The sequence below is a fragment of the Phoxinus phoxinus genome (genome assembly GCF_949152265.1).
Source record: "Phoxinus phoxinus genome assembly, chromosome: 6".
Lineage (NCBI taxonomy): Eukaryota > Metazoa > Chordata > Actinopteri > Cypriniformes > Leuciscidae > Phoxinus > Phoxinus phoxinus.
In genome coordinates this window covers 44,058,253-44,070,752 of record NC_136881.1, presented here as the reverse complement: position 1 = coordinate 44,070,752, position 12,500 = coordinate 44,058,253, and the positions used below count along the sequence as shown (strand labels likewise).

The 12,500-nt window shown below is 49.7% G+C and overlaps 2 protein-coding genes across 4 annotated transcripts in view; both read left to right on the top strand.

Moving 5' to 3' along the window:
* mslnb (mesothelin b) overlaps positions 1-12,500 on the top strand; it is a gene marked incomplete at its 5' end in the record, with an annotated part of 567,774 nt that overhangs the window by 504,064 nt on the left and 51,210 nt on the right. The window lies entirely within an intron of this gene.
* Positions 1-12,500, top strand: part of col5a3b (collagen, type V, alpha 3b) — a 58,865-nt gene that overhangs the window by 36,583 nt on the left and 9,782 nt on the right. For all 3 annotated transcript variants that reach the window (XM_079617241.1, XM_079617239.1, XM_079617240.1), the window contains 21 exons: positions 1-18; positions 106-159; positions 279-323; positions 1,740-1,793; positions 1,885-1,992; positions 7,742-7,795; positions 7,873-7,926; positions 8,035-8,079; positions 8,201-8,254; positions 8,416-8,460; positions 8,619-8,672; positions 8,746-8,799; positions 9,885-9,938; positions 10,062-10,169; positions 10,240-10,329; positions 10,454-10,507; positions 11,117-11,224; positions 11,319-11,426; positions 12,114-12,167; positions 12,243-12,296; positions 12,376-12,483. The exon at positions 1-18 is cut by the window's left edge and continues 27 nt beyond it. In XM_079617241.1, the coding sequence (XP_079473367.1) occupies positions 1-18; positions 106-159; positions 279-323; positions 1,740-1,793; positions 1,885-1,992; positions 7,742-7,795; positions 7,873-7,926; positions 8,035-8,079; positions 8,201-8,254; positions 8,416-8,460; positions 8,619-8,672; positions 8,746-8,799; positions 9,885-9,938; positions 10,062-10,169; positions 10,240-10,329; positions 10,454-10,507; positions 11,117-11,224; positions 11,319-11,426; positions 12,114-12,167; positions 12,243-12,296; positions 12,376-12,483 (1,377 nt within the window). The remainder of the gene's footprint in view (positions 19-105; positions 160-278; positions 324-1,739; positions 1,794-1,884; positions 1,993-7,741; positions 7,796-7,872; positions 7,927-8,034; positions 8,080-8,200; positions 8,255-8,415; positions 8,461-8,618; positions 8,673-8,745; positions 8,800-9,884; positions 9,939-10,061; positions 10,170-10,239; positions 10,330-10,453; positions 10,508-11,116; positions 11,225-11,318; positions 11,427-12,113; positions 12,168-12,242; positions 12,297-12,375; positions 12,484-12,500) is intronic.

Sequence of the window (12,500 nt, the reverse complement as noted above, 5' to 3'; positions counted from 1 at the left end):
GGGGAGAAGGGCCTACCGGTGAGAGACGTGTGTGTGTGTGTGATGTCATCTTATTGTTGTCCCGGTGTTCACATCACTGATTGTTCTTGTGTGTGTTTCCTGAAGGGAGCATCAGGTGTTCAGGGGCCTGTGGGATATCCTGGACCCAGAGGAGTCAAAGTACTGATGACTTCTTCTATCACACCTCAGTGTGTGTGTGTGTGTGTGTGTGTGTGTGTGTGTGTATTGACTGTACTTTTGTGTGTGTTTGTTTGTGTGTGTGTGTGTGTGTGTTTTAGGGTGCTGATGGGCTCAGAGGACTGAAGGGCAGTAAAGGAGAGAAGGTGAGATCATCACTGACACCAGTCATCATAATTCATAATTTCAGTCTGACATCGTCAACATTACATCTCCAGAGATCTTGAGACATAACATCAACATCATCACATCTCCAAGAATCATCACATATACAGATATCATAACATGGGGGGGTAACGCAGTTGGATGTTGTGGGAAGGAGGAGGCGGGAACCGGCAAACAATCAAAGACTTTAATAACGTAAAATAACCGAACAACAAAACAAAAGTATAGACGGCAGCCCCTCATGGACAAGACGACTGCTGTCACATAAGCCCTTTTCACAGAGATTCCGGAAAACACACGGATAATGTGTCCTCAGTCGGAAAAAGGTGGCTTGCCCACTTCAGGTTGGTGGAGAGTTCCTGCCTCAAGTGGAGGAGTTTAAGTATCTTGGGGTTTTGTTCACGAGTGAGGGAAGGATGGAACGGGAGATTGACAGACGGATCGGTGCAGCTTCTGCAGTAATGCGGTCGATGTACCGGTCTGTCGTGGTGAAGAAAGAGCTGAGTCGCAAGGCGAAGCTGTCGATTTACCGGTCAATCTACGTTCCTACTCTCACCTATGGTCATGAGCTTTGGGTCATGACCGAAAGGACAAGATCCCGGATACAGGCGGCCGAAATGAGCTTTCTCCGCAGGGTGGCTGGGCGATCCCTTAGAGATCGGGTGAGGAGCTCGGTCACTCGGGAGGAGCTCAGAGTAGAGCCGCTGCTCCTCCACAGCTGAGGTGGCTCGGGCATTGGCTCCGGATGCCTCCTGGACGCCGGAAGGACTATGTCTCCTCGCTGGCCTGGGAACGCCTCGGTGTCCCCCCGGAAGAGCTGGAGGAAGTGTCTAGGGAAAGGGAAGTCTGGGCATCTCTGCTTTGACTGCTGCCCTCGCGACCCGGCCCCGGATAAGGGGAAGAAGATGGATGGACATGGATAATGTGTCCCGGGATTGTTTGATTTTGGTTCATTCACACTGCCAGTAATTTTCCGGAATCTGTGCGTGCGTTCACACACATCCTGTAAAGATCCCGTAAAGACACATGACATTGATGTGACATGTAATGTCTCAGCAGCGTCTTAAGTTTGCTTATTGAACCACGCTAGTGCATTTTTTTTTCTGATTGGATCATAAACTAGCGCATCATAAACTAGATGTAACATGTAACATATACAACTCCAAGAATCCTCACATCCAAATATATTGTCCCCAGATTTCAGCACATCTTCATATATCACATTTCCAGACATCATAACATCTCCATGTTCCTGTCTAGATGTGATCAGATGTGCAGATGTTTTCCAGAGGTTTCTGAAGCATGTGAAGTGAACACATCTTTGTGTGTTGCGAGGGAACTTGTGTCTTTAATCACGTGTTGATGGATTGATGTGTGTGTGTGTGTGTTGTATTCAGGGTGAAGACGGTTTCCCAGGAGCAAAAGGAGAAATGGGTTCTAAAGGAGACACTGTAATGACACACAACACATACACACTAATGAAACACAAACTCACGCACATACATACTCAAACTCACACGTTACCCCATCTGTGTGTGTCAGGGAGACTCCGGCGCTCTCGGGATGCGTGGTGAGGACGGACCCGAGGGCCCTAAAGGACAGAGTGGCCCCTTGGGTGAGTCGGGACCCTCGGGCATCGCTGGAGAAAAGGTGCAGTAGTCTGATGCAACATCATCATCAATATCAGTTAGAATTAGGGTTGGGTATCGGTTCAATTGTAACGATTCCAATTTTGACTCTGCTTATCAATTCCTTATTTTGATTCCAATAAGTAAAAAAAAAAACTTCAGTTGTAGCTGAATATCATGAACACAAATCAACAGGCTAAAGAACACTTACACAAGAAAAAACACCATAGAAAAACAACTAGTCGAACTAATGTACACGTCAAGCATTATTAAAGACAAGTAAACACTCAGTAATTAAAAAAAACAAATAAAAAACTAGCAAATCGCAACAAATAGATACAACTGAAGAAATATAAGATTTAAATAAACAGTGTTTTACAGTTTTTTACGAACGCTATGACAGTTTTTTCAATACATTTAACAATTTTCCTAAACTCTTAACGCACCAACACACCTAAAACACACAATTGGCAAAACGGTTAATTTCATGCTCAAAATCACACATTGTAAACTAAACTCCAAAACTAATTTTCAAAATACAATAATACACTAACACAATACACTATGTCTAACAAAAAACTGCAAACATGTTTCAAAATCAAATAATTATTCAAAACACTAACACATGTTCTCTTCCAACAGGAACATTTAGTCAATCATAACACAATGACAAAAAACACACTAACATCAGCTGAAATTACAGAAACTGCATTATTTTATGTGTCCGGTCTGCCCTTATACAATAGACAATAGACAGTATATTGTATTGATCATAGATTGTGTTTTGCACTGTAGTTTCTTTTGAAGCCTCTCTACATTTTTGTTTTCTTGGGTTTAGTAAATACATGCATTTTGTTTCCTTTGCTGCAGAAATTCAATACAAAAAATGAATGACCATCTCAGAGTAGCTTTATGTACAGTTTATATAAAATAAAATAAAAACAGAGACAGAATTGCTGCAGTAAAGGCTTTATTTGCAAAAGGACATTACTGCAAGATATACCTCTCCCTTGTCCTGGTCCTTGCCCCACTCTTCTTCCTTGTCCTGGTCATTGCCCCACTCTTCTTCCTTGTCCTGGTCCTTGCCCCACTCCTCTCCCTTGTCCTTGCCCCACTCCTCTCCCTTGTCCTGGTCCTTGCCCCACTCCTCTCCCTTGTCCTGGTCCTTGTCCCACTCCTCTCCCTGGTCCTTGCCGCACTCCTCTCCCTGGTCCTTGCCCCACTCCTCTCCCTTGTCCTGGTCCTTGCCCCACTCCTCTCCCTTGTCCTGGTCCTTGCCCCACTCCTCTCCCTGGTCTTGCCCCACTCCTCTCCCTTGTCCTGGTCCTTGCCCCACTCCTATCCCTTGTCCTGGTCCTTGCCCCACTCCTCTCCCTTGTCCTGGTCCTTGCCCCACTACTCTCCCTTGTCCTGGTCCTTGTCCCACTCCTCTCCCTTGTCCTTGCCGCACTCCTCTCCCTGGTCCTTGCCCCACTCCTCTCCCTTGTCCTGGTCCTTGCCCCACTCCTCTCCCTTGTCCTGGTCCTTGACCCACTCTTCTCCCTTTTCCTGGTCCTTGCCCCACTCTTTTCCCTTGTCCTGGTCCTTGCCCCACTCCTCTCCCTTGTCCTGGTCCTTGCCCCCCTTCTCTCCCTTGTCCTGATCCTTGCCCCACTCGTCTCCCTTGTCCTGGTCCTTGCCCCACTCCTCTCCCTAGTCCTCGCCCCACTCCTCTCCCTTGTCTTGGTCCTTGCCCCACTCCTCGTCCTTGCCCCACTCCTCTCCCTTGTCCTGGTCCTTGCCCCACTCTTCTCCCTTGTCCTGGTCCTTGCCCCACTCCTCTCCCTTGTCCTGGTCCTTGCCCAACTCCTCTCCCTTGTCCTGGTCCCACTCCTCTCCCTGGTCCTTGCCGCACTCCTCTCCCTGGTCCTTGCCCCACTCCTCTTCCTGGTCCTTGCCCCACTCCTCTCCCTTGTCCTGGTCCTTGACCCACTCTTCTCCCTTGTCCTGGTCCTTGCCCCACTCCTCTCCCTTGTCCTGGTCCTTGCCCCACTCCTCTCCCTTGTCCTGGTCCTTTCCCCACTCCTCTCCCTTGTCCTGGTCCTTGCCCCACTCCTCTCCCTTGTCCTGGTCCTTGCCCCACTCCTCTCCCTTGTCCTGGTCCTTGCCCCACTCCTCTCCCTTGTCCTGGTCCTTTCCCCACTCCTCTCCCTTGTCCTGGTCCTTGCCCCACTCCTCTCCCTTGTCCTGGCCCTTGCCTCACTCCTCTCCCTTGTCCTGGTCCTTGCCCCACTCCTCTCCCTAGTCCTCGCCCCACTCCTCTCCCTTGTCTTGGTCCTTTCCCCACTCCTCTCCCTTGTCCTGGTCCTTGCCCCACTCCTCTCCCTTGTCCTGGCCCTTGCCTCACTCCTCTCCCTTGTCCTGGTCCTTGCCCCACTCCTCTCCCTAGTCCTCGCCCCACTCCTCTCCCTTGTCTTGGTCCTTGCCCCACTCCTCTCCCTTGTCCTGGTCCTTGCCCCACTCTTCTCCCTTGTCCTGGTCCTTGCCCTACTCCTCTCCCTTGTCCTGGTCTTGTCCCACTCCTCTCCCTTGTCCTGGTCCTTGCCCCACTCCTCTCCCTTGTCCTGGTCCTTGCCCCACTCTTCTCCCTTGTCCTGTTCCTTGCCCCACTCCTCTCCCTTGTCCCGGTCCTTGTCCCACTCCTCTCCCTGGTCCTTGCCCCATTCCTCTCCCTGGTCCTTGCCCCATTCCTCTCCCTGGTCCTTGCCCCACTCCTCTCCCTGGTCCTTGCCCCACTCCTCTCCCTGGTCCTTGCCCCACTCCTCTCCCTTGTCCTGGTCCTTGACCCACTCTTTTCCCTTGTCCTGGTCCTTGCCCCACTCCTCTCCCTTGTCCTGGTCCTTGCCCCCCTTCTCTCCCTTGTCCTGATCCTTGCCCCACTCCTCTCCCTTGTCCTGGTCCTTGCCCCACTCCTCTCCCTAGTCCTCGCCCCACTCCTCTCCCTTGTCTTGGTCCTTGCCCCACTCCTCGTCCTTGCCCCACTTCTCTCCCTTGTCCTGGTCCTTGCCCCACTCTTCTCCCTTGTCCTGGTCCTTGCCCCACTCCTCTCCCTTGTCCTGGTCCTTGCCCAACTCCTCTCCCTTGTCCTGGTCCCACTCCTCTCCCTGGTCCTTGCCGCACTCCTCTCCCTGGTCCTTGCCCCACTCCTCTTCCTGGTCCTTGCCCCACTCCTCTCCCTTGTCCTGGTCCTTGACCCACTCTTCTCCCTTGTCCTGGTCCTTGCCCCACTCCTCTCCCTTGTCCTGGTCCTTGCCCCACTCCTCTCCCTTGTCCTGGTCCTTTCCCCACTCCTCTCCCTTGTCCTGGTCCTTGCCCCACTCCTCTCCCTTGTCCTGGTCCTTGCCCCACTCCTCTCCCTTGTCCTGGTCCTTGCCCCACTCCTCTCCCTTGTCCTGGTCCTTTCCCCACTCCTCTCCCTTGTCCTGGTCCTTGCCCCACTCCTCTCCCTTGTCCTGGCCCTTGCCTCACTCCTCTCCCTTGTCCTGGTCCTTGCCCCACTCCTCTCCCTAGTCCTCGCCCCACTCCTCTCCCTTGTCTTGGTCCTTGCCCCACTCCTCTCCCTTGTCCTGGTCCTTGCCCCACTCTTCTCCCTTGTCCTGGTCCTTGCCCTACTCCTCTCCCTTGTCCTGGTCTTGTCCCACTCCTCTCCCTTGTCCTGGTCCTTGCCCCACTCCTCTCCCTTGTCCTGGTCCTTGCCCCACTCTTCTCCCTTGTCCTGTTCCTTGCCCCACTCCTCTCCCTTGTCCTGGTCCTTGTCCCACTCCTCTCCCTGGTCCTTGCCCCATTCCTCTCCCTGGTCCTTGCCCCATTCCTCTCCCTGGTCCTTGCCCCACTCCTCTCCCTGGTCCTTGCCCCACTCCTCTCCCTGGTCCTTGCCCCACTCCTCTCCCTTGTCCTGGTCCTTGACCCACTCTTTTCCCTTGTCCTGGTCCTTGCCCCACTCCTCTCCCTTGTCCTGGTCCTTGCCCCCCTTCTCTCCCTTGTCCTGATCCTTGCCCCACTCCTCTCCCTGGTCCTGGTCCTTGCCCCACTCCTCTCCCTAGTCCTCGCCCCACTCCTCTCCCTTGTCTTGGTCCTTGCCCCACTCCTCGTCCTTGCCCCACTCCTCTCCCTTGTCCTGGTCCTTGCCCCACTCTTCTCCCTTGTCCTGGTCCTTGCCCCACTCTTCTCCCTTGTCCCGGTCCTTGCCCCACTCCTCTCCCTTGTCCTGGTCCTTGCCCCACTCCTCTCCCTTGTCCTTGCCCCACTCCTCTCCCTTGTCCTGCTCCTTGCCCCACTCTTCTCCCTTGTCCTGGTCCTTGCCCCACTCCTCTCCCTTGTCCTGGTCCTTGCCCCACTTTCTCCCTTGTCCTGGTCTTGTCCCACTCCTCTCCCTTGTCCTGGTCCTTGCCCCACTCCTCTCCCTTGTCCTGGTCCTTGCCCCACTCCTCTCCCTTGTCCTGGTCCTTGCCCCACTCCTCTCCCTTGTCCTGGTCCTTGCCCCACTCCTCTCCCTTGTCCTGGTCCTTGCCCCACTCCTCTCCCTTGTCCTGGTCCTTGCCCCATTCCTCTCCCTGGTCCTTGCCCCACTCCTCTCCCTTGTCCTGGTCCTTGCCCCACTCCTCTCCCTTGTCCTGGTCCTTGCCCCATTCCTCTCCCTGGTCCTTGCCCCACTCCTCTCCCTAGTCCTTGCCACACTCCTCTCCCTCTCCCTCGTGCAGGCATTTTTCTTTCTTTCTTTCTTTCTTTCTTTCTTTCTTTCTTTCTCTCTTTGTGTTGTTCTATATTGTTCCTTTTCCACACAAGATCAGCCCAAAGAGTCCTCTTTTATAACATATGGTCTTGCGATTGAAAGAACCTCAACACCTGAGTGTGCTTTGGAAATCAGCTGTAATTTATATATTTGCATAACTTCAATAAGCTGTTTCTCAGTAGCAATGGAATAAAATACAGGGAATATATTTGTGTTTCAATTCACAATATGAACAGCTGTACACTTTGACTTTAGCCTATATAAGTTATGTTTAGAACATGATGTTATCTGTTCTGACATACAGTGTGAAAGCATTTGTAAATTTGGCAGTAAAATTACATTGTTTTGGTATTGGTTGAGCTTGTGTGTAAAAGAAGTTCAAGCATTTTTAAATTTGTGTTAACTGTATGCATTTTGTGTCAAAGCAACAAGAAATGTGTTACTTGTATAGCCTATAAAGACGGATGTTGTGCTAACCGTGTTAAGAGTTTAGGAAACTTGTTAAATGTATTGAAAAAACTGTCATAGCGATTGTAAAAAACTGTAATCAAATGTAAAAATAACACTGCACTTTATAAATAAAATATACATTACAAATCTAGATTTAAAAGTTAAAAGTGAAGAACGAGTGAATGTTCTCTGTGTTGTGTTGTTTGATTAGTGTTATTATAGAGACAGGGATATTAGGCTACTGTCACTTTAAGAGCTGCACGGATCCAATACACTGATACACATAAACACAGAACACAGTCTCTCGCGCTTCAATGGTTTAAACTCATATTGAAATGCTCACAAATTAATCGATAAGAGGATTCGAAATTTAGATTTTATAACAAGTATCTGATTCCTGACCTCAAGTATTCGATTGCAGAATTTTCGATTCCCAACCCTAGTTGTAATAGAAAGAAAAAATGATACTGTCTCAAGCACCCTTTTTGCACTCTCATTTTTTTATCTTTTTTCCCATCTTTTCCCTCTGATTTTGTCCCTCTCCTCGCAGGGAAAGCTCGGTGTTCCAGGTTTGCCAGGTTACCCGGGACGTCAAGGCCTAAAGGTGAAGGGAACACGAGCAGATGATGAATAGATGAAGACTTTAGTTGTGTGGGAGAATAACTGCTGGTTTCTTCTCAGGGTGCGGATGGCTTTCCTGGTCCTGTCGGAGTTCCAGGAGAAAAGGGGAAGAAGGTCACTGAAAACATCAATCCACAACACAAAAACTAGCATAAAAACACTTAAAGTGTGCAAACATAAGTGTGTAAATGTGCACTGATGTGAGTGTACTGTGTTTCTCAGGGTCCACCGGGTCCTGCAGGGGCCGCGGGTCAGCGGGGGCCCAATGTGAGTGTCTCCGTCCACACTGAGGATTACCAGCGTCCAGCTTGAGTCACATCAACATCACTAATGTGTGTTTGTGTGTGTGTGTGTGTGTGTGTGTGTGTGTGTGTGTGTGTGTGTTTAGGGTGCTCGAGGTGGGAGGGGTGCAAAAGGACCCACTGGGAAATCAGGAGACAAGGTCAGAGGTCATATCAGATCTATGATACAACATAATAATGAGCTGAAGCCAAAGACTTGTCTGTGTTACCGTCATCATCATTGTGATTGTCTATTCTGTTGCACTTTGTTCATATTATTGTGTTGAAATGACTGTAAAGTGATGCACCGTCTCTGTTCTAGGGGTCTTCGGGACATGACGGCCCCCCAGGGTCCTCAGGAGAGAGAGTAAGAGATTGTCACACAGATACAGGGGGTTCAAATGTCCAAACTGGACTTAAAGCTGGGAATTAACACAGTTAGGATTTAATAAAACTAATCAAATGCAAGTAAATGTGTGTTATTGATCATGTGACTTGATTAATGCATGTGCTGAAATCCTGCAGGGGCCACAAGGACCTAATGGACGTAACGGTGAGATGGGCCCCAAAGGACCCAACGTGAGTGACCCTCATCTGCACCTCATATGATAATGTGACACGTACAGTATTCTCAACGTCTTCCTGTTTGCAGGGGCCTGGTGGGAAGGACGGCCTGCCGGGTCATCCAGGCCAGCGGGGGGAGCCGGTGAGTCTGGCAACATCTGCACTCAGGCCTGTGGAGAATAGAGAAGACACGGGCTGAATCTGAAATCACCCCCGAAACCCTCAAATAGGGCGTTATTTGAGGCCTCGTCCACACTACTGCGTTTTAGTTTAGAAACGGAGAATTAAAACGAATACGATCTCCGTCCACACCAGCGTTTTAGCTGCGTATTAGAATTGATCTCCGTCCACATTAAAACGACTGAAAACGTGGATCACGTGACCACTCACCAACACTGGGCGTGTGTGTGCCGGTGTAAACAGGCGCATGTAGGCAGTTATAGCATTGTAAAATGCAGAATTTACTTGCACAACAGCTGCTAGCAAAGACATCAACGTCAGTAACGCTTGTAATTCGTTATCCATGTTGCAGTCACTAACGTTACGTAGTCCAGGCTGTTTTTGTATGTTTTATTCCCGGAGACGGGTCATGTGATGGGTGTCTGACGAATAAGGGGAAGGATACGCCATGACTGATGACACCCGATCATAGAGCCGAGCGTGAGCCTCTGCGTCATCGTTTCTAAAGTCCTCCGGTTTGACCGTCTTCACTAAAACGCCCTCCAGAGATTCAAAACGCAAAACGGGGTCGGCAGCGTTTCTAAACTTCTCCGTTTTAGGTCTTCGTTTTTGCCGTTGTAGTCTGGACGGGAGGTGCAAACGTAGCAAAAGGTCTCCGTTTCTAAACGAAAACGCAGTAATGTGGATGGGGCCTAAGGGGACTGGCATTTGTAGCGGTGTCGAAACCCTAGTGGATGTTACTGAGTGCACTCATTCTATCCCACAATGCACCGCAATAATGAGTGTACCACCGTTGCATGCTTAACGGCTGTCCGAGTTCAATCGCTCTATTTCATTCACTCCTTCAAGTGAACAGTATTAGTGGGCTAACATCGGGAATAGTGAATGAGGGTTTAGGGGTGATTTCGGATTCAGCCGTGATGTATTCTTGTAGGCCAACACATATTAGTTGCTTTGACTAAAACCTCAATTGGATTTTTTCGATTCCTAACCCTAGTTGTGATGGTCTGTTGTTGATCTGGTGTGTGACGTGTTGGTTCCCGACAGGGTTTCCAAGGAAAGACGGGTCCTCCGGGACCATCCGGCGTCGTTGGGCCGCAGGTGAGTTCATCGTTCAGGGATTGTTGAGGAAGTCTTCATAACTGGGTGGATTCTTGTTTTTTTTTTTTTTTTTAAACTAATGACCACAGCTGTTGTTCCCACTGGCTGTGACTTTGTTTCCAGGGTAATACAGGAGAAACCGGACCGATGGGAGAGAGAGGACACCCGGGCTCCGCAGGACCAGCCGGAGAGCAAGGTTTACCTGGAACCGCTGGGAAAGAGGGAGCAAAGGTGACACAATCATTCCTTCTGTCTGAGCTTTCCCTCCATCATCTCATCATAACATGTGTTCGGTCATCAGGGCGACCCTGGAGGTTCGGGTACTTCAGGAAAGAACGGTCCAGCGGGTCTGAAGGGTTTCCGCGGGAGTCGTGGAGCGCCGGGTGCCATGGTAACAATATTGTATCCGCCTGTTTTATGATTGTTGCCAGTGACTCTTTACGTTATTATATGTTCTCCATCAGACTCCTTCCGATTGGCCAGTGTTGTCATGTGACCTGTGCTCTCTTGTTTAGGGGCCGGTTGGATTAAAGGGCGGGGCGGGGCCGATCGGGCCCCCTGGACCTTCTGTATGTGACCTCATTCTGTAATCTCACAAAAACACAGAGGGCTTATGACCTGGAGATGTTCTAGACTGATTTTTTACACGTACAGTCAAACCAAAATTTATTGAGACACCATTATCAGTTTATTCACTATAGTTTAGAAAATGGTAATAAAATATGAGCAGAACTCAGTTGATATTTGACAGGTTTTGTCCGTCCTTCTGTTAGACTGTCTCACACATGAATTATGTTGAATATCTGTCAGCTGGTAAATTTAACTACACAATTAGATAATACCAGTTTAGCTCAACCAGTGACCAAGCAATGCTTCATTGTGTTCAGTGTGTGTGTAAAAACACACACTTCAGCAGAACATGACCAGCTCAAAGTGTCCGGATCAGTTTTGGTCCCAAATTTGTATAAATGTTACTGGTAGTCAGTAGTCACTGTATGAAGAATATTTGAGTATAATATGTCACAGTTTACTTTATTTTGCTATCCTAAATTAACTATGGTGTCCTGCACACACTAGTAAAAAAATACCAATATCTGGTGTCTGAATAATTTTTGCTTTGACTGTGTGTAGAAAGTATATTAACTTATTAATTCACAAATATGTGTGTCTCTTCCCAGGGGCCCACGGGTGAAAGGGGCCCCTCTGGATTGGCTGGTGCCATTGGTCAGCCTGGTCGACCTGGAACCATCGGTGGGCCTGGACCAATGGGAGAGAAGGGAGAGCCAGTAAGACACGCCCCTACGTACATGCGATGATAAATCTCAGCCAATGACCCGTGTGTGTGTGTGTGTGTGTGTGTAACGGTGTGTTTGTGCACAGGGAGAGAAGGGTCTGATCGGACCCGCGGGACAGGATGGTGAGCAGGGGCCGGTGGGATTGCCAGGAGCCGCTGGCCCTCCAGGACCCCCGGGAGAGGATGGAGATAAGGTGATAAAGGCGTATGCTCATGTGTGCTTAGTAGAGATGATGTTTGTTATCTAGAATGGACTTTTTGTTGTATTGTTAGTTAAGTCAATCATTGCTAGCACTAGTTGTGAAAATGACAAAGTCCAAAAAGTTGCAGTGGGTTCAAGCCTCCAGGGCCTTCAAGGCAGTGACCCAAGCCAGAGAGGGTGCACTCTGGCTGGGGAGAGAGTTCAAGCTCCACCCCGGTGTGAAACCTCCAGGAAAAGACAGGCTGATTTTCTTAAAGTGCATCCCAGACATGGTGCACCTCTCCTGGGCACGAATAAAGCCCAAAGCCCATGGAGGAATTGACTCTGGAGCCAAGCTCTAAAAATGGGTTAGGTTTAGAGTTAGGGTTATAGGGATAAATTGAAGATTGCAGATGGAGATTCATAATCTCCATCTGCTGTTAGTCGACCTCACCAGCAGGGGGTGTACGCGGATGTTGACGAACACCAGAACAACGGGTGAGAGAGTCATTCATTCAGAAAAACTGATTCACAGAAATGGAGCAAGCGGTAAAAAGATTTGGCATTCATTTACTTCCATACACACCCAGAACACCCTAACATAGTGCCATTGTGTTTTCACAGGCAAACACCCACCACTCATGTTTTCGAAATCTATATTTATTCATTGCTTGATGGTTTACTCTTGTGTGTTTGCCAGGGGGAAACCGGAGCTCCAGGACAGAAAGGCAGTAAAGGAGACAAAGGAGAATCAGTGAGTGGCTGAAATACTGACACACACACACACACACACACACTGCTGCTAATAACCAGCTTGTTTTGCTCTCAGGGGCCCGCAGGTCCAGCCGGCACTCAGGGGCCTGAGGGCCAGCCGGGAGCACCGGTGAGTGTGTTTGAGGAGGAACGCCATCGCTGTGTTCAGAGAGAGTGTGTGTGATCGAGTGTGTGTGTGTGTGTGTCAGGGTGTGGATGGCGAGACCGGTCCCCCAGGACAGCAGGGCATGTACGGAGAGAAGGGAGACGAGGGCTTGAGAGGATTCAAGGGCTCCAGGGGCCCCGGGGGACTACAGGTACATGATCATTCACT